Source organism: Festucalex cinctus, chromosome 7 (genome assembly GCF_051991245.1).
Source record: "Festucalex cinctus isolate MCC-2025b chromosome 7, RoL_Fcin_1.0, whole genome shotgun sequence".
Classification (NCBI taxonomy): Eukaryota; Metazoa; Chordata; class Actinopteri; order Syngnathiformes; family Syngnathidae; genus Festucalex; species Festucalex cinctus.
In genome coordinates, this window is record NC_135417.1 from 2,835,616 (window position 1) to 2,859,273 (window position 23,658).

At 38.7% G+C, this 23,658-nt stretch overlaps 3 protein-coding genes across 10 annotated transcripts in view; 2 read left to right on the forward strand and 1 right to left on the reverse strand.

Annotated features, from left to right (window-relative positions):
* Positions 1 to 2,152: 2,152 nt before the first annotated feature.
* ltap1 (lipid transport auxiliary protein 1) overlaps positions 2,153 to 23,658 on the reverse strand; it is a 50,935-nt gene continuing 29,429 nt past the window's right edge. For 3 of the 4 annotated variants that reach the window (XM_077527851.1, XM_077527852.1, XM_077527853.1), the window contains 6 exons: positions 4,247 to 4,348; positions 4,072 to 4,168; positions 3,764 to 3,817; positions 3,476 to 3,627; positions 2,723 to 2,781; positions 2,153 to 2,635 (listed from right to left, as the gene is read on the reverse strand). In XM_077527851.1, the coding sequence (XP_077383977.1) occupies positions 2,410 to 2,635; positions 2,723 to 2,781; positions 3,476 to 3,627; positions 3,764 to 3,817; positions 4,072 to 4,168; positions 4,247 to 4,309 (651 nt within the window). In that variant the 5' untranslated portion in view covers positions 4,310 to 4,348 and the 3' untranslated portion in view covers positions 2,153 to 2,409. Of the gene's footprint in view, positions 2,636 to 2,722; positions 2,782 to 3,475; positions 3,628 to 3,763; positions 3,818 to 4,071; positions 4,169 to 4,246; positions 4,349 to 4,824; positions 5,117 to 23,658 lie in introns of those variants that run through there. The other variant, XM_077527850.1, reaches the window with a different exon arrangement.
* Positions 5,219 to 14,251, forward strand: LOC144022576 (uncharacterized). 5 transcript variants are annotated; one of them, XM_077527490.1, is made up of 8 exons: positions 5,219 to 5,448; positions 5,556 to 5,627; positions 8,482 to 11,163; positions 11,235 to 11,430; positions 11,677 to 11,769; positions 11,847 to 12,093; positions 13,635 to 13,745; positions 13,810 to 14,251. In XM_077527490.1, exons 3-8 carry the CDS (start codon positions 8,759 to 8,761, stop codon positions 13,992 to 13,994), a joined length of 3,237 nt encoding a protein of 1,078 aa, XP_077383616.1. In that variant the 5' UTR covers positions 5,219 to 5,448; positions 5,556 to 5,627; positions 8,482 to 8,758; the 3' UTR covers positions 13,995 to 14,251. The 5 variants fall into 5 exon arrangements, with proteins under 5 accessions (XP_077383616.1, XP_077383617.1, XP_077383614.1 ...); XM_077527491.1 differs by having other exon boundaries at positions 5,219 to 5,379; XM_077527488.1 differs by lacking the exons at positions 5,219 to 5,448; positions 5,556 to 5,627 and adding exons at positions 5,670 to 7,534; positions 7,649 to 7,732.
* aqp10a (aquaporin 10a) lies at positions 16,694 to 20,894 on the forward strand. Its single transcript, XM_077528099.1, has 6 exons — positions 16,694 to 17,014; positions 18,195 to 18,321; positions 18,430 to 18,567; positions 19,828 to 19,946; positions 20,034 to 20,251; positions 20,317 to 20,894. The coding sequence occupies exons 1-6, from the start codon at positions 16,931 to 16,933 to the stop codon at positions 20,525 to 20,527; spliced, it is 897 nt and encodes a 298-aa protein (XP_077384225.1). The 5' UTR covers positions 16,694 to 16,930; the 3' UTR covers positions 20,528 to 20,894.

The window sequence follows — 23,658 nt, forward strand, 5'->3', positions numbered from 1 at the left end:
GTTTAAAAAAAAAAAAAAAAAAAAAAAAAAAAAAAAAAAAAAGTCCCTATGTGGCATTTAAAGCTCGGTCGCGCACTCTGCTGGTATTTCTGTGCAACTACAAGCAAGTACACTGATGAACAAAGTTCTACTCCGGAAACCCACTGAAGTCACAGTTTTATTTGGCAAATTACAGTTTACAATCTAATACATTCAGACGTTACGGTAGCTTTCTGGGATCAAACCCAGTCACAGATGTCTGAAAATCAAGTTACATTCAAAATGAATTAATGCATTGGAATCACCACATAACGATCATAATCAAAATCAACAAACAGCTCCTGTAAATCATTTTAAGGCTTGAGAATACAGAAATAAAATATAGGTGCGCGTGTTTCACAAAACGTGACGTAACACTGGTAGCTATCATGCTATCATTTACATACAGTAGACCTTTTATTTTTTACAGTTGTGCAATAAATACTGATTGTCTTATCATTCCCGCGTAGCATTATGGCTCTTATTTTGGTCAAGTCAACTTCATGAATACATATCACAGACCTGATGCTTGCAAGATTAAGGCAAAAGCTGCAAGTGTGAGGTATAAATACAGTATATGGAGGAGTTTTAGGACCACTGAAAGAACAAAACTGATTTAAGTCGTAAATTTGCGAGAATGAAGGTGTACATTTTTGCAGGGGGAAAAAAAACATGGATATTTTTTAGGATACAGTCAAATTTCCAGAAAAATACAAGTTGTATATTTTCAAGATTAACATCGTCATAACCCAAAAATAAAGCTGTGAGCACTATTAAAAAAAAAATACAAAAAAATGCTCCCTTGATATTATTTCTCTACTGCCCCTCTAAAAATCCAACTTTATTGCTTTTATTGTGACGTCGCCTAATCGTGAAAACAAACAACTTTCTATTAAAAAAAAATTAAAAAATACAAAACATACCTTGAAATTTGAATTTTCCTTGAAAATTAAGACTGTACGAATTTATACTTGTAAAATAACTATTTTTGGTGTCAAAAACCTCATCTTGATTGGATTCTTTTTTTTCAGGGTGTGTCTAATACTTCTTCATAATAACACATAACATTGATATGTAAAAATGAGACTTTTTCAGCACCATACATACAGAAAATGTGGCTGCATAGCTGTAGTGGTTAGCTTGCGTGGCTTTTCTAACAGATACTGCAACTTCCTCCCACATACCCCCCCCCCCAAAAAAAATGCATGCAGGTTCACCGAAGACTCCAAATTGTTCACAGGTGTGAATGTAAATTGCTTTTTTGGCTTATTATGCGACGTGCGATTACCAGTCTCGGGTACACCCCACCCTTAAGTCAGCCCAAAGTTGACCAAAGTCAACAAGGACAGACTCCAGCTTCACTTGAGGCTCGAGGGAGAGCAAGCGCCACAAAACACCGGTCCTCAAATCGTGGCCTGAGGACACCTGTAGCTCAGGGTCCACAAAATATTGCAGTAAATTAGTGTGCTGTATCTTTTTTTTTTTTTTTTACTTTTTAAAGTGCATACCTACTAGTTGACTTTACGACAGTGCATCGTCTTTCAAGGCTTAATTAAGTCCTCTCTATGGAACACACGATGAGACTGGCTCGTTTCTTGACGAGAATCATGCACAGGAGGTCCACTAATTACAATAACTAAAATTAGCGTATTAATGAGTTTTATTTTAAATCTTTTTTTATGCCCATTTTAATCATGTGGAGGCCTTGTTTAACTTGTCCAAATTTTCCAATTTCCGCCTCTCAACAGTAAATATTTAAATATTTCTGTATTCTTTCATGAAAGCAGACCTTTGTATTTATAATGAAAATAAGACGTTCAAAAACAATGATCAATATGTTTGCCTATTTTCTGACATGTAAGAGACCAAACAAGTAACTGAATCATAATCAATTTGCGTTAATGTATTTTCTACACTGTCACGTGTCAACTTGAAAAAACTAATTTATTTATTAAGTGGAAAAAAGTAGAGATTAATTGATTATTGAAATAATCGTTAGTTGCATCCTTATGTAACTTTTTTTTTCTTGGAGAAAAATACAATTTAACTATCAGATCTTAAAAGCTGTTTCGATACAAAACAAATTTATTATTAAAACAAAGATTTTTTTTTTTTATCTAAAAAAATAGGCAACATTTGAATTATTTTGGCATTTAAGGGCACATATTAGTTTCATTTAAATCGACTTTCGGATTATGAGGAAGCACTTGGAAAAACTTGTCCCCTATAAGGGATCCCTGAACCTAACAAGTACGAGAGCCCTCTGCTACAGAAGAAAGAAAGAAAGAAAGAAAGAAAGAAAGAAAGAAAGAAAGAAAGAAAATAAATAAAAAAGGACGGCTGTTGTAACTACTAAAAACAGCCTTTAGGTGGCGCCATCTCCTGCTCACCTCACAATGTGCTGTCTAGTGTGTTGTACTTGTCCTTAAAGTTCTTGAGCTCCAGCAGATTCCTGGTCCGCTTGATGCGCTGCTGCGCCGCCGACGTGAGGTGGGCCCGCGACGAGGGGGAGGAGCTTACAGGCTCAGAGGCGGTGGCGGTCAGGTCCTTAGCGGCGGTCTGGTGGTGCTGGCTTGCCGTGCTGCTATTGCTGCTGCTTCTGCTCTGGCTCTTGACGCTGAAACCACAAGCGGGAGAAAAGGATCACTCCGGCCTCATAATTAAAATTCCATACTGGGATTAGCGCCGCTGCTTGTTTACTCACACGCAGGCTAGTTCAGTTAGAGCCTCCTGATATTTAGTGAGTTCCGCTTCACCAAAAGCCTGCAGACATCAGTAATGTGGCGCCTTACAACTAATAATAGCATGATGAATAAGTGAGCAAGCTTTCATGAGGACAAAAAATGGTTTGTCTATTTACATTTCTAGACTTTGCCATCAAAGGGTCAACAATCACAAAGGAAAGTTCAAGCTTTCTGCACCGCTATTCCACAGATTTTTTTATTTTTTTATTTTTTTTTTTTGTGGCCAGATGTGTTCGTTATTTTCGGATATAATCCACCTTTAGCCACTAGGTGGCAGCACATGATTGTTCAACACTGCCTAAATGTGAACGGTGAAAACAGGAAACGTTATTTTTGATGAAGAGATTAGAAAGAGATGATTGGATGTTTCAATCCTCTATCATCCTGCGCTTTACACCTACACAAAGCAACCTCTGTAGGCTCATTGCAAAATGTACATCTTTGGCCACAATTACTACAATGTTTTGTCTCATCCACTATACTTGTTGCTCTCTCTCAATACATAGAATGTTAATGAATATGTTTGCATTATTTTGAACTTTGCAGTGCAAAAACGATATAAAAACATGTCCTGGGAGTATTTACATTGTGTATTTCTATATCTCAAAGTTCACTGATTGCAGGTGTGGTCTGAAATCTAACCCCCACGACGGAAAGGGGTTTATTTACTCCACTACACACACACATATTAAGAGAACGACAAAGAGACTGACCTGGTCCCCGTGTCGTGCTTTATTGTAGCCGTCCAGCACCGTGTCAATCAGACCTTTCTGGCAGTGTGAATTTCTGAGCTGGAGAAGCCAAGTTCGGAATCGTTTTCCCGTCACGGCGCTAGACGAGCCGCCCAGCTCACAAAAAGGAAAATCTGCACACACAAAAACTCCGTCATCAATTGAACTCAGTAACCGTTGTGGTGGACGTCGGATCTGTAAAGGTGAAGTTCATGGTGCACCCCTTGTACAAATACATTTCCTTTTATGAGTTAATAATATTTAAGTGACCTGTGTCTCTGACGGCATCCAGTGCTCTCATCCTGTACTGGTAGTCACAGCCACCTGCAAAAAAATACACATGTAACTTGGTGCCAAATTATTTTAAAGAGTATAGATGTAACTGGATTTACAATGCAAGTCCAACTGCAAAATAGTCTATTTCCATGCAAATTTTAAGTGACACATATCCTATATGTCTGTTAACATTCACAAAACAAAATAAGCAACACAAACATACATTTGCTCAAAGTTAGGCCTAAATAATGACGAGCATCCAGTGCAAATCCAGCTTTAGCGTGTCTGTGTGATGAACAAACCAGATTTTAGCCGCTCATCCTCTGGAGACAGCAGACGAGGCTCAAAGTGGATTTTCTGAACCTGGCACAGTTTGGCTTCGATTTCTTGTCTAAGCTCCTTCAACAGAAACATAATACACAATACAGCTTCGGTACCAAGACAGTCACTTAGTACGACTTCTAAAGGGCATGTTACCTTTGGAGCATTGTGACCGATGGGAACATGGGGCCCCCGCCGAGATTTCATGGCTAGTCGCATAATTTGTCTTTTCACAAAGATGAACAGCAAGACAAAGACCTAAAAGGAGAAAAACAAGAAAAAACAATGAATACATCCATGTAAAGGCTTAATAATACATCCATTTTCTATTTTTGCTTAATCCTCATGGGGGTGGAGGAGTCACATTGAAATGTACCCCCCCCCCCCCACCCACCCACCAACCCCCCAAAAAAAACAACGTAGTTATTAGAGAACAGTTAAAAAAAAAAAAAAAGTCATATAAGGAAACCTATGGGACACCCTGTAAATGACATGTAGCAATATAAACATATGCACCCACTTACTGTGTTGCAATGAATATAGAATTTATAGTTAAAATAATCGTTATTATTATTTTTTGCATTGTTCGTCCTGAAAATATAGAAAACAATATTATTATTTTGGTGCATACCAAGAAGCGACATTAGCAGCCGTGCAGACTGTTACGGGACAATGATGACTCAGCTATTATGAAGCTTGGGCTGATAAGTGAAGTTGAAATGACCTAAACTTACCAGACTACCAAAAGCCATGACGAGCACGACGTTGACGCTCGACAGAGGAGAATCTCTTCGCATTTTAAACTTTCACTTTCACTCAAAACGACGGGGGGTAAAAAACAAGCGCGACAAAGATTTGTAATAAGTGTGCATACGCGTCTGCTAACGAGTCGCCTTTCGAGCACAAAGCACGAAGCCAATGTGCGGTAAAACGACACATTAAAATGCGATTTGGAAAAGATAAGGCAGTCGGAGGGATCTTCGTGTTTTGAAAAGTTACATGTCGCTGTCGAGTTTGCTGACTTCCGTGTTGGTCACGTGATGCCGGTGACGTAAGACGCTGGCTCCTTTCCCACTAGTTGGGAATCGTACCTTACACACGAAATAGATGAAAGCGCCATAAACAACGTTTTTTTGTTTTGTTTTGTTTTTCCATCCCCATGTCACCCAATTTTATTTGTGTTATGGCCAAGTTCTCCACCTGTCAGCCATTTTGCCCACCACAATGGTGCTTTTCTTCCATTGTGTCTGTTCATCCATGGCACACCAAAGAATGACTCTGAAGCTCCAGTGAGTGTAGGCAACATTTGCATCCGTCCCACAGAGACACTGAGCACCATTCTTGTTTTAGGAACAAGGGTGGGTGTCTTGTTGGAGACAAAACTGACAGCCATGACTTGACACAGCCTGCTAAATGATCAATGTTGGCTGACTTGTGACAATCTTCTGCTTCACTAACTATAAAGGTGACGTGTTAACCTGTCTGACCCAGAGGCCCATACAAAGTGAACAAATATAACAACCAGCCAGGCAACAAGGTTAGTAGAACTGTGCAGCTCTGATGTTGCTACACATTTACTTAAAAACAAAATCAACCTGAGTTAGGTAATTAATTGTTTTCTATTGATATTATTTGACTGCATTCAGTGATGGGGTTACTGATGGGGTAGTCAGAATAACATGAACTTGTACTGAAAAACATTTTGTCAGCATCCTTTTTATGATCCTTCTCGGCCACAGAAGCCTGTAGTAGAAACTGGAATGATAAACATATGGTCCTGAAAGCTCTAGCAAACTATTCTGCTTTTTTGACAGCCACTAATAATGTTAACACTTTTGTCATCTACATTCTATAACACTAATTTGTGTCATAAAATGAATAAAACTTATGAGTGGCACTGTCAACAGCTGTGAGGGCCTTTCATACAGTAACGTGAGCGTTAAATATAACTAATGCTAACTTGCAGATTGCTGGGAAGAGGGAAAAATCCCATTTCCGACCTCAAAGTTTTCTCAGTTAAAAATAAACAAAAAACATAGCTGACAAACTATAAACACGTTGTACACTGACAACAAACTCATATTTTTGTTTGGCAGCCTCGTGCACTTTTTGTCATAGGTTTCCTTAAATGACTTCATCCTGAGTGACTTAGCAATTTAGAGACTTAGCAATTTAGAGAAAAAAAAAGTTTTATGTTGCTATTTATTACAAGTTACAACCAATAAATACATAAAAATATGTCATTTTAGTTAACATTTTACTGTCATTGAGAAATCCTATTTCTTTATCTTGGTGAAGTTAAAATACATTGATTTTCTCCAAATCCTCAAGTAGAAACTTCTGTTGCACGTTTCCTGGTCGGAGGTCAGAAATGTACCACTTCCTGGTTTGCAATGTGACTGTCAAGTTTATACATTAAAAAAAATAAAATAAAAGTGGTTGAAGTGAAGGTGCAGTACATTTTGTATGCTTCTTGGTGTTACAAGTCAAATAAAATGTATTAAAATTACTTACATCAGTTAAGGGAAATTAAAACAAAAATCCACACGCCCTTCGGCAACTCAATATGTGGTTTTGAAACACGTTCAGAGAGATTATCCTGCTAGCATTTAAAAAGAAGAATTAGTCGAGTAATTTGATAGTTGGTTTTACCAATCGTCTATCAAGGAAATTCCTATTCTATCACTAATTGCTACTGTCACCTGATAGGTCATTTAGGGTTACGCAAAGGGTTTAAATAAGCATATATAACCCTCACAACAATGGATTCTTCCATAACCTCTATTGAAAAATGTTCCCTTCAATCTAACATGTATGAGTGCATAAGTATACTTACAAGCCTGACCTGGCTCATGCTTTGTTGTGCACATCAACCGAGAGGTGCACTTTTACCTGTATTTATCCCGGCTGGAATTTCTGCCGTCTACTTGAGCCCATTGTGTTGTCTGTTCCCAATAAAAATACGTCTGTCATGATGTATTTGGATACCTGCTCACCCAGCACGATTGGCCTGAGGTGAGTAGAATTTGAATTGAGTCTTAATTCACGTTGAGATCTGCGCAATCAAGTGTATTGAAGCTTGTTTCCCATGATGTCAAACCATGCATGCCTGGGGATGGTTTAAAAAGTCTGTGTGTACTCACTGGGCTGTTTGAAGAGCTACACATGAAGCTGAACTAGAAATGTTAACCTATGGGTTGAGAAATAGAGTGAGAAAAGAACAACGGAAGGGGGAGGAGAGAGAGAAGGAGAGAGAGAGAGAGAGAGAGAGAGAGAGAGAGAGAACAAGCAGATAGACCAGTGTGGCCGGTTTGCGCCACTGTACACATCCCATCCTGCGACGCTAACAGCCAGACTGAGTGAGAGAAAGATAGCCAAGGAGTTGATGTCATCGCCTTCACTATGAAGCCTTGTCAAACTAACAGTTGTTTACTCGTGACTAAGGTAAGGCTTATGTGTGAATTCCTGTATGGAAGAGTACATTTGAATGACTTGGTGTTTGTATCGTTTGTCTTTGTTTACGTGTATTTGAGGTATTTCTCTTTATTTCCATGGCAGTCGCCGTGAGTTTGAATTCGGGCGAGCCACGTTGCCCAGGTTACCCAGATGGGAGGCTCGGGATCAAGCAAAACAGGTGTATCTGTAAGCTGACACTCGCCTGCATTAGACAGCTCCGCCAGGGAGACGTATGCATATATATCACTTATAACAGCTGTCTATTAAATAGACTTACTGATTGTAACACAACAATTAGTTCGGCGCTATCTCGGTTGCGCACAATCAAAGCTGGTGCCACTGGTTTCCTGGTCCATCTCTGTCTTGCTCGTGGTGGGCTGCTTCTAAATAAATATACATCATTATCCCTTTTATCGGCTCCTTTCTTCTTGGTGTCAAGGTTTTGGTGAGTTGTTGTCTTCCTCTAGCTGCATAAGAATGATATGTGCTACACACAACCTGATTGTGTCACATTTCGACATTGTTGTCCCTCACTGGATTGCAGCGGAGTGAGTTTTTCCAGTTTTTGTGTACTGGTTTAGCCGACAGTTGCAGTATGAGCATGTTGCTAGTGTAAACAGTTGGTATGATATGAGCAAGCGTATTGTGCGTCTTTGCATGAATGGACTCATTGAAGTTGTGTTTTTTTTTCACGCTTGATTTAAAAGCTAATATCACGCCTTTATTTATCGAGCCATCTAATTGTTCCTTGTCCTTTCTTCTCTCTCCACCCATTGGCTATTCTGTGCAAAGTTGTGTTTGTTATCCTCAAACCACTCTGTGATTTTAGTTTGGCCATCATGAGAAGCCACAGCTGCCACATATGCACATATCGCAACATTCCATTTCAATCCCCTCTGAAAATGGAGATTTATTCATTTTCTTATGCTTGGCAGGGATTGGAAGCTCGTTCTTGAAGCCCTGCTGGAGAACTAAAGACTTCCATGGACAGAACGATGTAAAAATGACTACCAGACAGGCAATCATTATTAGCATATATGACATGGAAATGTTTAATAGTAAGTATAGTGTAAGTGGACCAAAATGAACTAAAGCTGCTTGCTGCTCTACTGTCCCTTAGAAGCGTCTAAATAAATCCAGTGCAGTCATCGATTTTCTTTTTAGGGATTTGACTTCTGACAGGTGGTCATTAACTTTGTTTATGCTCTGACAATGGATGTGTTCTTGCTGCACAGTCCAGTGACTGAGTATACCAATCAGAGGACTTTGGCATGCTTATCTGTCAGATCTGCCAACTCTCCCCCGAGCAGCCTCACTTGCAGGCCAGGTGTTAGGATGGATCGAGCTTCATCCGGTGTTGTGGAAGTTAAAGAACGAGGGACAAAATCTGGATTTGATGGTTCAATCAAGCGGGCCAGATCGTTCGATGGCCACGACCTCACGGCAGGATACATGACAGACTATAAAGCATGGAAAGCGAGCGTCAAAAGTTGGAATGAAAACAAGGAAGTATCAAGGAGCACAATCTCTTCCAGTCTGACTCACAATGAGAAAATAGACAGGAAAGCCACAGACTTTGGCATCAACAGAGGTCGCAACTATAACCTTGCATCTGAGAGTCAGACTAGAACTGGAGGAGAATGGAGGCGGAATTTGCCAAGTAGAAGCAGGAGTTTTGAATGGAGGTCAGGGCGAAGCAGTCCTGATCGGGACGCACGGAGATCTAATATTGCTGCATTGTTGAATGAAAAAACCAAAAGGTATTCAGAAGGTCCGAGAGGCAGGTCCACGTCTTCATTTAGGACCTACAACTCGTCAGGTGGTTCCGCATCCAGCAGCAGTCCAAAAGGTCCTTTGGACCAACCTTTGGAAACAGTCTATAGGGGTAACTCCTGCCCTTCAAGGCTAAGGTCGGCCCCGGAAACCATCAGTGACTCCAGAGAGACTGCTTCTTATGGGAGTAAAAGAGGTCATAGTATATTGGAGCGTATCGAGAAGCTCTATGGCCCGGCCAAAACTGAGGACTTTAGCAAAGGTAGGGATTTCTCTTCCCTAGAAAGAGATTGGTTTGACGGAAGAGGTGACGCTACGATGTACCATCGCTCAGTCTTCAGCAGTTTGCCAAGTTCGTGTGACGGGGAAACAGGACATTTTGCCAGGCGTGCCTCTACTGCAGAAGGAAGCTACCAAAGTGCACTTCTAAACACCAAGACTGTGGCCTCTAATACTTCACCCTGTCCAAGGACCAGGGCCAGATTACCAGAAGGACAATGGGAAGAACGGATCTATGGGAGGTATTACGACCACGGTGGCGTTAGCGCGGTTATAGGGTCCATTGAGACAATGTCTCTGGATCGAGCAAGGAGCAGGAACACCAGAGCTGCTCAGATTAGATCGGACAGGGCGGCCCAATCAAAAACTTTATCACAGAAGACATCTCTTTTTGGACTATCTGAGACTAACAGGATCAATGGGGCGCAGAAGGAAGGAATTCTGCTGGATAAGGGAAAGGCAGCAGGTGAGATGGAATTAAAAATTTATGAAGATGTGTTTGAGCCAAATCTGAACATCAGATTGAACTCTACAGGGTGGCGGGCACACCCAGAGACACAATCCCCTTCGGTCAGTGTGAGGAACAAAATCAATCAGTTTGAGGCTCTGACACAGCGATCCCAGGGCTTTGGAAAGGGCCAGAACATGGCACCCCGAAGGGCCTTTTCTGTGCCCACACGACTCAACACTGCCCATGATGGCTTGAAGACTGAGTCAGAAAAAACATTTGGTTTTCTGGCTGACAAGTCCATGGGGCTGAGAGAGTTGGGGGACACAGCTAGAAAAGCTGAGGAGAAAATAGGTCAACTGAAAAGTCAGTCACAAAGGTCTTTGTCAGTGGATGAGGTTGGGCAAAGGTTCGTCGATGATTTGACAAAGAAGGAAGGGACAAACGTGGATCGTATTTACAAATACACAGAAGATGTCAGGAACTATTCTAGGTTCAAGCATGCGGTAGAATCATCCCTCAAAGATGACAGAAACTTGTACATGGATGAACCAGACTCTTGTAAAGTCTCAAGTGATAAGGGCAGGAGAACCAGCAAAACTGCATCCTCCATGTTGCCCAGCTCTAGTGACCCTGAGCCACGCCCGTACGCAGAGCTGTCTGGGATAAAGAAAGCAAAACCTCATGTGATTATTTTAGCAGTTACTGATGACGATGACAAGACTCCAACAAACACTCCAAACCACTCACCCTCTCGCTCTCCGATCCCACCGTCACAGAGTACCTTTTCACTTACAATGACTGAAAACACAAAAGCTGCCAAAGATCCTGAAGAAGACTTTTCAACCCCTGTGGACTCCCTCGCCACGTCTTCCCACAGCAAGTTCTTTCCAGATATCACGGACGGTGACTCAAAAGGGAAGAAACATGTGTTGGACCTGGATGCTTGGGTCGCTGGCTGGAAGGCCTGGAAGCAGGATGAATCTTTCGAGGATGATGATGATGACGACAGTACGCAGAAGGACGACGATTCTTACTACGATTCAGACTCCGGGGAGTCCTCAGTGACCATCACCAGCAACATGAGCCTGTCAGATCGCAGGAGCTTCTCCCTCAGGTATGTATCGCAAAAATACGAATCTGATCAGCTGTCATCATGTCCTTACTTGACTCCCCTCGGCCCTGCAGCCTGGCCGAATTGTGTCACTTCACCGGAGCGGATTCCGAATCAGAGAACGACAATGACGAGAGCACAGCGACGGGTAGGAGGTCGGCTTCACTGAGCTCCGAAGTGTCGGCGCTGTCATATGTGTCTGTGCTGCCCAGCGAGGAGCTTGACAAGCTGCTGGAGGACGTCAGAAGTTTGGGGGACAGCAATCTGCAGGTGCTCATGATCAGAATTGATTGACATTTGCCTATTTCAACTCGCTGTTCAGGGTCACAAAGCTGTGAAGCCTTTCCAAACTAACTTAACTGATGGTTACAGTAAGGACTAAGCACATGCTGATCACAGGGCGAAAATTATGCCTTTTAGTTGTACAGTAGCAATAGTGATTCGAAATTTGATTTACTGAATTCAGTAGCTTTTAGACCATTAAGATTGCTTCTCTAACTTCTCTTATTAACGCAGGATGATGTACATGTGGTGGTCCTCCACAAAGAGGTGGCGGTTGGCCTGGGCTTTAGTATAGCAGGAGGCGTTGACCAGAACAAACCAGTCATTGTGAGTAAAATACCTTTTTACACTAAACGTATCATGTTGATTTTGCTTCCATTCGTTTTGTCATGTGTTCTTCACAGGTCCACAAGGTTTTCCCCACCGGTGTGGCAGCACAAGAAGGCTCCATCAGAGAAGGCGACCAGGTCTTATCCATTAATGGCACTGCCCTGGGGGCCCACACTCACTGGGAGGCTCTGAGGGTCCTGAGACGGGCCAAGACTCGAGAGTTGGGAGTGGTGGTACTGAGGAGGGGTGACGTTAGGAGCATCTCGAAGGGGGGAGAGGGTCCGACTAAGGAACCAACGTCGACTCAGACTTCAGAGACTGGTTAAAATCATTATATAGTAGATGTCAAGTCTACACACCACTCTTCAAATGTTAGATTTTGTGACGTAAAAAATGGGACCAAGGTAAATCATTTCCAAACTTTGTCTACCATTAATAGTCACTTTAATTAATGTTAATGTTTCAGAAAAAAAAAAATCAGTATTTTTGGGAAGGGAATAAAAAATAAACCGAGATGGTTGCACACGCTCTTTTATAATAGGATGTTTGTGTTTAAAAAAAAAAAAAAATCACATTAAAGCACAAACCTGCTGCCATTTAAAGTGCCTCTGATTAACCCCAAATAAAGTTCAGATGTTCTAGTATGCTTTTGCTGGCATTTTTGTAGTCGCATCTTACAGCAGTGTCCACAGAGCGTTTCCACAGCATCAGATGGATCTCATTGTTCAAAGGTATCCAAAAGAATTTCCAAGGCCTTTCCAATAGATCATCAAACATAGAAAATATCGGGACATTACCCAGAATAGGATGTCCCTCCTAGGGCTGTGCAATTAATTGAAATTCAATGACGATTTCAATTATTACGCTCCACATTTACAAAATAAGCATAATTGTAAAAAATAAATAAATAAATAAATAAATTATTAATAATTGTTTATGAGTTGTTTAAATGTTTAATTTACACCTTTTAAATGTTTTAAATAACTGACTTAATAAATTTTGTTTCATCCAAAAGGAACTTGCATAATTATAGTGTTTCAAAGAATTTTAATAGCCTTAATATTTTTTTACGTTTAAACATTTTCTTGTTTTATACCAAAAAATAAATTAGCATCCCAACCATGATTTCAACTATTACGAAAAATAATCGTGATTAATATTTTCTTCATAATTGAGCAGCCCTAGTCCCTGCATAATTGTTGCAACGAGAAGTAAAACTGGTCAGGGAGGAAGCCAAGAGCAACATTGAAGAAGCTGCAGGTATTTTTGGCAATAACTGAATGTTTAGTACATTTGACAACAATGACAACAATCTCCCTTGTTTATATGTGTAGGCTATGAGGTTGGGTGGCATTATCTTACAACAGAAAAACATCCTGGCCTGTCTACATTTTGCAAAACCACACTTGAAATCAGATACACACACGTGAGAAATGATCTGTTTGGCTCACTGTGGCGTTAATACTGCTCACCGTACCGACTGAGAAGCTTGGTGATGACCTCATCATGCTCTGGGGCTGTTTTTCTTCAGCTGGAATTATTAGTAGTTCCAAATACCAGTTAGCATAAAGGATTCAGGCTTTTGCTAGAAAACAAACAGCAGAAATTTATTGGGGTTAATCAGAGGCACTTTAAATGACGACAGGTGCGCGCTGGCTCATATTTATTTTTATTTCCTCTTTGGATTTGTTTTTTTTTTTCTTCAAACTCGAGTTTTGAAAGTATTTATAATGGTGTCATTATTTTAACATCACAAAAACCTGACATTTGAATAGGGTTTTGTAGACTTTTGACATCCAATATAACATATTTGAATTATAAGTGTGATCACTGTTGTTTATTTAGTTCTTTAATTACGTCAGTTCAGCGTATGCGAGTGCATCTGGAGAAGAAAAGCAGAGATCTGGGCTTCAGTCTGGAAGGTGGTGTCGGTCTGGGGGATAAACCGCTCACAATAAAGAAGATCTTCCAAGGTACCCAGACTAAAACCTCTTAATGTACTTCAAATTGTTCATTTAATTTTCTTCTTCCCCACAGGCGGCCCAGTGGACAAGATTAGTCCCGGTGACGAGGTGATGGAGATCCAAGGCGTGAGCATGGTGGGGATGAGGCGTCTGGAGGCCTGGTCTTTGATACGAGGACTTCCCTCCGGACAGGTGGATGTGGTAATACGCCGGCCCCGGAAAACCTCCGAGGCGGAAGGAATACGGAAGCAAGTCTGATATGGACTGTTTGATGGACTATTCTGGAATAATAACACAACTTACACCACAATTATCCTCATATTTCTTACAAAGCTTTAACAGAAGACAGCTGTTTATGAAGGTGTGAATTTTAATGACATATATTTGAAGGTATTTAACACGTGTATCTACCTCAAGGCCAAGTGACTTGTGTATGTGAAGGCTTGTCATATACTGTGAAAAGATGCTAACAGCATTTAGCGTTTCTATTGCTTTTTAATAAAGCTTAACACAAATGATGCCTTTTATTTCTATAGCCTACAGATGGCGGTAGAGAGATGTATTACCGTTTAGTAGTGTCACTTTTGATCAAACAAGTATCATGTAACCAAGTATTACAGTTATATGTAATATAAATTGTAATATATGTAATCTAAATTAATTACATGAAGACTCAAAAGAGTAAAATAAAAAAAAATGTTTGATCATCAATCAACAATGTTAATCAGCAGTATGATAATTAAAATAAGTGAAAATTCTTGTTTTGCTTGGTATCTTATCAAGCGCATTTGTTTTTGCTTCAGCTTTTTTCAAATGTATCAGCAACAACACAATATACGCACCTTGCACAATTCCAGAGTGCAGTGAGATGCACCATAATGACATCCACACCCCCGAATAATGAGATCATTTTAAAGAAATCTTTCATTCATTAGATGGATTTAGACTTTTTCAGTGATCTCTATCTTGAGCTCAGAGTTCAACGTAGCGGGTCGAATGGTCCCTTTTTGCTGCCAACTAGGTTATGTTTTGTTTGTGAGCGCGATTGCACACAAAAACGCACGCAACCAATTTCCACGAAACCATGTGAGGAACGTTAGCTTGGAACAAATTTCAACTTGATTCAACTTAGTGACAAAATTCAGGGATATGCAGCATCCAGAAAAGATTATTATTGTTTTGATCTGTATTATTTAGTCTTAATAGTCATTCACTAGTAGTCACACATTTAGCTAGTTTCAGTAGTAAGAAGATAATAATTCGTCTATAATTTGATAAATTACTAATTTGTCATGTACAATTCATACCTTTGAAATCACATTTTGCCACTTACTATCACGTGTGCTCATGTAACAATCAATCATGGCTCAGTTTGCTAACATCACATGACCAGACCCAGAATACAAGTGAGCCGTGATTGGTTGTTACCTGAGCACCTGTAACGTCATTTTAAGTCGACAGCAAGTGGCAAAATCTGTTTTTAAAAGTATTAATTTTACATAAAAAAAATAATGAACTGTTCAAATTAACTATAGACAAAATATTAATTATTTAAAAATAATATATTATTTATAATAAAATATTATTTTAATGCTGAAAATGGCTAAATGTGTCCCAGCAGCCTATCCCTTAAAGATTCACCTATTGCACATATTTAGCATTTCTAATTTCGATGCTTTATTTGAATTGTTAATTATAATCTTTATTAATAATAGTAGTCATAATACAGTGTCTTTTTTAATTACACTTTAATTCCTAAGTGAGTATTACCCTGCAAGAAAAATTAACGCTCGTGAAATTATTATTGATGACTATAATATTATTTATAATTTGGATTGTTATTGTTGTTTGGTTTTGTTTTTCACAAATTTCACATTTTTTTTAAATTTTGCATTATTATTATTATTATGTGCATGTTCTCCCCGTGCCCGCGTGGGTCTTCTCCGGGTACTCCGGTCTCCTCCCACATTCCAAAGACATGCATGGCAGGTTAATTGGGCGCTCCGAATTGTCCCTAGGTGTGCGTGTGAGTGTGGATGGTTGTTCGTCTCTGTGTGCCCTGTGATTGGTTGGCAACCAGTCCAGGGTGTCCCCCGCCTACTGCCCAGAGCCAGCTGAGATAGGCGCCAGCAGCCCCCGCGACCCTTGTGAGGAATAAGCGGTCAAGAAAATGGATGGATGGATTATTATTATGCGGCACGGTAGACGAGTGGTTAGCACATCTGCCTCCCAGTTCTGAGGACTCCGGTTCGAGTCCAGGCTGGAGTTTGCATGTTCTCCCCGTGCCCGCGTGGGTCTTCTCCGGGTACTCTGGTCTCCTCCCACATTCCAAAGACATGCATGGCAGGTTAATTGGGCGCTCCGAATTGTCTCTAGGTGTGCTTGTGAGTGTGGATGGTTGTTCGTCTCTGTGTGCCCTGCGATTGGCTGGCAACCAGTCCAGGGTGTCCCCCGCCTACTGCCCAGAGCCAGCTGAGATAGGCGCCAGCACCCCCCGTGACCCTTGTGAGGAATAAGCGGTCAAGAAAATGGATGGATGGATGGATATTATTATTATTTATTTATTTTATTTTACTTTTAGAACTAATTGATTATCATGTTATTGAGCATAAATGTAGCCATTGCTTATTTTTTTTCCATAATCTTAGTTACACAAATTGTATGTATCAAAAGTACTAGTGGGTAGAGTTGAGTCTGATAAAAGGTGGTATCGAACATCCCTACTAAAAAGTATATATAATATTGTAAGTCACTGTAACATTATGCACATTTTAACATTAATGCTGCATGTAAATATAGTAAACAACAAGCTACTTAATGATTCGACTAAAAACAACTGAACTGTACTCGGCTGTTGATTCTTTCAGGTACCACTAGAGGGAGACAGGTACACCCACCACACTTTTGAGAATCACTGTTACATAGAATTTTTGTTTTAGTAACTCATCACAATCATCATAATGCCTATAAAGGCCGTGGTAGTCCATGTGGAAGAAATATCTGTCCTCCATTTTATGACTTTGTCCATGTTGATGCCGTCCGTCAGCAGCCAGCGGTGCGAATGTGTGCGCTGTGACCAGCTGGTAAATGATTGCTAGTGTCGGAGGAGCTGGCCTGAAAAAGGGAGCAAGCGGCCATTCGGACAAAGGAGATGCTGCTTGAAGGGGTCGCCTGCTGACAAACACCTTGTAGTCATGTTGAAGTGGCGCGGCTTCCGGGTGAGCAATGCCTTGCTCAGAGAGTGCATGGCCGAATTCGTGGGGACCTTCGTCTTGTTGGTGAGTGACATGACGAGAGTCTCATTGGGGACTCTGACGGTGTTGAATATAGTGTCGATTATATTCTTTTATGTGATCCGAGCGTTGAGGTGTCAGCAGGGCAATCTGATTGGATGATTATTAGAACCCTTTGAGGTGATGCCATGGCATTATTTCCACAACTTTGCTTTCTGATTATGATCTAGCTTTCATCTTAGAAATAATTTAGAATTCATAAGGATTGTGATGCTTTATTTAATGCTTCAACATCTACTGGAAGTGAAAGACTGTAAATATTAAAAAAAAAATAAAAAAAAACCAATGCATTTTAGTACGTGTACTGTTTTTAAATGATTTTTTTTTTTTTTTTTTTTAAGAAAAAACATGTTACAGGGAATTTTTTTTTTTTTTTTTTTTTATTTTTTTTACATCAAAACTGTTCATGGGTCAATATGACCACCCGCTGCATGTTTAGCCATTTAAAAAAAAAAAAGAAGAAACAACTATTCAATCAATATTTTGTGTGACTACTAGAATCCCTTTCACTCATGACTCTTTTCGACCTTAAAAAAAAAGTTTAGAAAGATGACATAACCACAGTCGTTAAGTATTAAAAGCAAACGTATATGATAGCAATAAGGTGGTATTTCCAACTTTAATGATGTTGTTTGGTAACTCAAACAAGATGCTGAAAATTGTGATTTTGGATATTGAGAGGATTCCACCTGACAGCAAATATATATATATATATATGTTTATTTGTTTTATTTATTTTTATTTTATTTTTTTTACATTTTAGATTATTATATAAACACAACAAACCTACCAAATTTTGAGAATTTTTGTGGGATTTATTCAGGAATTTCTACTCAATTTTGTGGCACTTGAAATGCAGTACAGTGAGGTCCAAAAATATTGTGAGTGACAACTTGGTTATTGTCCTTCTGCACTGTGAAGCGCCGTCTAATAAGTTCTGAAGTATTTGACTGAATATAAGCAGATTATATTAAAATTGATTGAAAAAAAAATGTCAGACTGGGTTTTGGACCTTACCTCTATGATGATGTTACAACATGACCTCTAAAAGCCACTCGGGGGCGTATTTGCATGTTTGATCGTTTTAAGTTCTCTCTTTGGCATTGCATTGTCTTAGAACACGTTTGTTGTGTCAAATTGTATTTTTTTTCATGTTGCCATGAAGCTTTTCGGCTGCTCGGCGGCAGCGCAGGTGAAGACCAGCAGGGAGACCAAAGGCCAGTTTTTGTCAGTCAACATGTCCTTCTCAGTTGGCGTGATGTCAGCCATGTACCTCACCAAAGGCATCACAGGTATTCCGTTTCAAACAAGAGTGTAAAGGTCCAGCATGAAAACACAAATGTGATGTCATGCTCTCTTTCTCTGTCACTGTTGTGTTATCCCACGTGGCACTTCTGCAGGTGCCCACCTGAACCCGGCCGTCACGCTCAGTTTCTGTGTGTTGGGCCAAGTGCCATGGAAGAGGATGCTGCCCTATTGGCTCTCTCAAGTTCTGGGCGCATATGTTGCATCGGCGCTCGTCTACATGGTCTACTACGGTCTGTCTTTTGGCTCTTTTCGTTTTTTGGATTTTGCACCCCAGTTGCCCAATATAATGCAGTAGCTTGAGTTAAGTTGTGCATAATATGAGTTAAAATTGTGACAAAATATTTCAAGGTGATGATTGTCACAAGATTTCTACTCCAAGCAATAAAATTGTAAGATAAGAAAAAGCTTGAGAAGCAAAGTGGGAGCATTCTTGTGTTATAGAGCAGTGAAGAGCAAATTGTAAACGCCGGATTATATATGATGATATGATGATAATAAAACAAGTTGTCTTGTAAAAAGTTGGGATAAAGGTAAAATTGACTTTTGGAATATTGTAGGGTTTGTTTACATGAAATGGTAATAATGGAGGATGTTTGCAAATGAGTTAAGTTTTCTGTATTAACATGCGCCATTAATGAGGATAAGCACTGTAGAAAATAGATGGATTATTTAAATAAATAAATAAATGCCAAATTATTGAATATGTAAAATGTGCACACATTTATTAAAAATGTTTTTAAATCAAATCACAATATAAGATTTTACTTTTTGTCAGAAGTAAACATAAAAATGTTATAACATTAAAGATGCAGCAAATTAAAGTGATTTTCTTGTTTTAAAAACAAACATGAAATATGGCAAAGCTAATCTAAATTTATGAAAAAATGACACATTTATTTTACTGTATGTTTTAATAAATGTATAGAATGATAGCTACCAAATAATTGTTAATAAATAAATAAATGTTATTCAATTCAAAATATTTATGCTATTAACATTTGATTTAATTATTTAAACACTATTTTTAAAATAACTTTCTTAAATGTATGTATTTAACAAATTTAAAAAAACATAAAACACTCAAAAAGAAAATTCAGAAACATCAGATCAATATTTTTTTAATGTTTCATATAGTTTTGGTGTTTATAAATATAGCTATTAAATACTAGAAATTTTTAAAATGTAATAATTACAACAAGAATATTTTATTAAATTCTAATGATTTATACTTTAACTGGAGATTGTAAATCTTGATATCCATTACAATATTAATGGACTAAACACAGGTTTGATCTTCCAACTGCAACTCTTCACACTTAATGGGGAGCGCATAAAAAATAAAATCTTTCTTACTAATGCTTTAATTATTATTATTTTTTTTTTGATATTTTGCCTTTACAAATCACAATGTTAAATTTCGTTCTTTAACAAAGCAAATCTCTGTATTGATGTTAACACTATATCACTTTTATTTTATTTTTCTGTCCTAGATGCTATAATGGATTTTAGTGGCGGAATATTGACTGTGTATGGCCCAAATGAGACGGCGTCCATATTTGCTACGTACCCTTCTGAGTATGTCACTTTGGGCAGAAGTTTCCTCGACCAGGTCGGTTTATAGCAATGCTTTTCTACTGTCTATATATCATAGAGCATAATGATGTTGCTGTTTTTTTATTTTTATTGTCATCACCAGGTGGTGGGCACCGGCGTGCTGATGTTATGCATCCTCGGTCTGGACGAGAAGAGGAACACACCTGCTCCCAACGAGCTGATTCCCGTCATCGTGGCGGTCATCGTGCTGGGCATCTCCATGTCCATGTCGGCCAACTGCGGGGCGGCCATAAACCCTGCCCGTGATCTAGGACCTCGACTTCTGACTCTGACTGCAGGCTGGGGCTCGGAGGTCTTCACGTGAGTATAACTCAGTGAGATCGGGAAAGATAAGCTTACTACATGTTTATGACTCTACTGTGCAGGTGTTACAACTACTGGTTCTGGGTGCCTCTGGTGGCCCCCCTTGTCGGGGGAGTTTTAGGTACTTTACTCTATTTAAGCTTCATCCACTGGCAACTGCCCGAATCGGAACCCCCCAAAGAAGTGGACACGTCCTCCATTGCCAGCGACACCATCAAGCACCCCGCAAACACGCCACTGATTGGCATCGAGTTAAAGACGGCATCGTTCTGAGACGGTCACAGAAAATGTTTGAATCTTTTTTTGTATATTTCATCCATCTATTAGGTGAGCCTCTACAAAGTGTCATAACGCTGTTTACATTTTTTTCTGATTCATTTGATATTTCAGAATCTAAATGATGGTTGTATTTATTTGTATGCTGCTGTTATTAAAAAAAAATCTCTGCGCTAGGAAATTAAAGTGTGCGTTGACATTTTAATTATTTAATTTTAATTAAATAGTGATTGATAGCAGCAGAAATAATGGTATAGAAAAAAATCAATTTAAATAAAATACAAATAAACTATTAATTTATTTCTTTATTATTAATTATTATTATTAATAAATTCAATTTTTGTTTATTCTGATTATTTTTACAAAATGGTGACATTAAAAAATTAAAATATTGTTTATTAAATTATATTTTTCAAATATTTCATCGAGTGTATTTATTTAATAAAATTTTAAATAATGTTTTATGAAATTCAAGTTATGTCCAAATAATCTAATAAATATTTCATTAAATGGGCTTTCTTTAATACCATTTGCATGTACTATTAAATTATTAACTTTTTTAAATATAACAATATAAGGCTATTAAATTAAAACTGATTAGAAAAGATGCTATATACTAATATTTCATCTAATGTTACTTAAAGAAATGATTTACAAATTAAACTGAAAAGATTTCTTGCAATTACAATGTCATCATAAACTGATTATAACATTGATGATAATATCTTACTTATTCAGAGAGAAGAGACATAGCGAGAGAGAGAGAGAGAGAGAGAGAGAGAGAGAGTCACAATAGACTGTTAATTACACACCTAATAATTAAGATAGCACAAGGCTACTCATCAGATACATTAAGCTGAGGGAACAGTAGAGGGCGCCACTGAACACAACAGATTTCTAGCGCAAAGTGCATTTTTGAACTCAACGACCATTTCTGTGTAAATAAACGTGCATGAAGAATAAACAAAACAAAAAAAACAGAGTTTAAATCAACTAAAAGGAAGCAGAGCAACATCATGGAGGACTTTCTCAAATGAGAAAGTAGGAATATGGAAAAGGATGCAACCTTTCCTCCCCCCTCCCTTCCTCCATCATCATCTTCCTCATTCAGCATCAACAACTACCAACCTGATGGTGACCTCAGACAGAATGAGAAGCAAGTGAGGATGCTTCTGCAAACATTTCACTGTCGCTAACTTTGAGGAGGTACGTCTATTTCAGTCATGTTCCTTTTCAGCCTTGATGTACTTTATTGTTTATTTATGCTGCTGTTGGATCCCCGTGTATCTGTGTGTGCATTATTGCTGCTTTGTCTGAAAATGATTTGCTTACCAGTAATATTGCTTTGTATATTTTTTTGTGTATGTTTTTATTACTTTTTTTATTTTTTTTATTTGAATATAAAGTACATCATATAGCTGGAAATGACAGGAGCAAGTGCCATATTGTGGTGCCTTGAGATAAGAGCGACTGACTTTGCCTACTGCTGTTTAGACCATTTTTTGCTTTGATTATGAGCTAAAGTTTGAGATATGAGCACTGACTTGGTAGCAAGAACGCAACTCAGCTCAACAGTTTGGCACGCAGTCTAGCCAAATTTTAAGACGCTGTCAAACTAAATTTAGAACAAAAAGAATACATTCATTAGTCAAGTGAAGAAATTGTTCATTTTTCTTCATTATTTTATATATATTTTTTCTTTATTATGCACAATAAATCAAATTTTGGAGGGGTCTAAACATGCATGAAGACTCACCAAATTTTGCACACACATTGGACCTACTGAAAAATGTGATATTTTAAAGATGCCATGCACGACTAACACAAAAAAGGCTCTGTAGTGCCCCTACAGAGATTTTACAAAGCCCTAGCCCGCTACGTTTGACCTAGTTTTAATTATTATTTTTTTAAACTTAATTAGATATTTTTTTTAGCATTTCCATGTTGTATTTTTAGCTTATTTTTCTCTAATTTTTACTTAATTCTTATGTAATGTTATTTCATATTTAATTCTATTTAATATTATACATTATTTTTTGTGCTAAAATATTGTTTATTTTAGTTGATTTTTTTCTGTTTTTATTCATTTATTATTATTTTTTATTTTATTTTAGATTTATTATATTGTGGGAATGGGTGGCACGGTGGATGACTAGTTAGCACGTCCGCCTCCCAGTGCTGAGGACTCGGGTTCGAGTCCAGGCTCCATCCCCAAAAAAGTTAAGCAAGATATTGAACCACTAGTTACTCCTGAAGCTGCGTCAACCAGTCAAAGGTAAATGAGAGGACAGTGTTAAAGACTTTTGAGTAACTTTAAGGTAAAAGCGCTAATACAAGTAAACGCCTGTTTCCCATATATGAATGGTAATGGCAGGATAAGGATGTGTGTGTAGTGTAGAAACAACACGAAGGTTGTGCAGTTGTGCACACATCTGAGCAGGAAGGACGTGTAGTGAAGTCTTTGTGTAAATGTGATTAGTCCACAAGAGATGAATGCTAAATGAATTAGGCTTTAACCTCATAATTGGTATTTTTATACTTGACGAGATGTTACCATTCACACTGGCAGGGATTTGAACCCAAATCCTGATGTCATAAGTCAGTAATGTTAATCCATCCATCCAACCACCACCAATATGTTCTAAGAATGCTATATTCAAATTTACTTCAACCCAACATTGGGTAAAAATAACACAACCTTCTAAAAATCCATAGCTACCCAATAAGATGGTTATAAAAACAACCCAACATACTTTAGTGTGAAAGACAAAATGAAGAGAGAGAGTGACAGTAGAAGGGAAGAAACTAGAGCTGAAAACTGATAAGTCCCAAAATCTCTCTGTCTCTCTCTGTCTCTCGCTCTTGCTCAAAAGTATTGATTAAAGGCTCGTCTGTCCAGTTAGTTCGACGAGCCGACGAGACGCTGTGTGTCTTCGATGCAACGTCCTCCTGGGCAGCACAGTGCCCTAGTAGTCGCCACTGTCTCACAGTTCTTAGGTTCTGGGTTTGACTCCTGACAACAGCCCTCCTACTGTTCTCATCTTTGTGCTTGTTCAAGAAACATGCATCTTAGAAAATTCAAGGTTTGTGAGTGTTTTTCAACTCAAGCCCGCATATACAGAAAAATT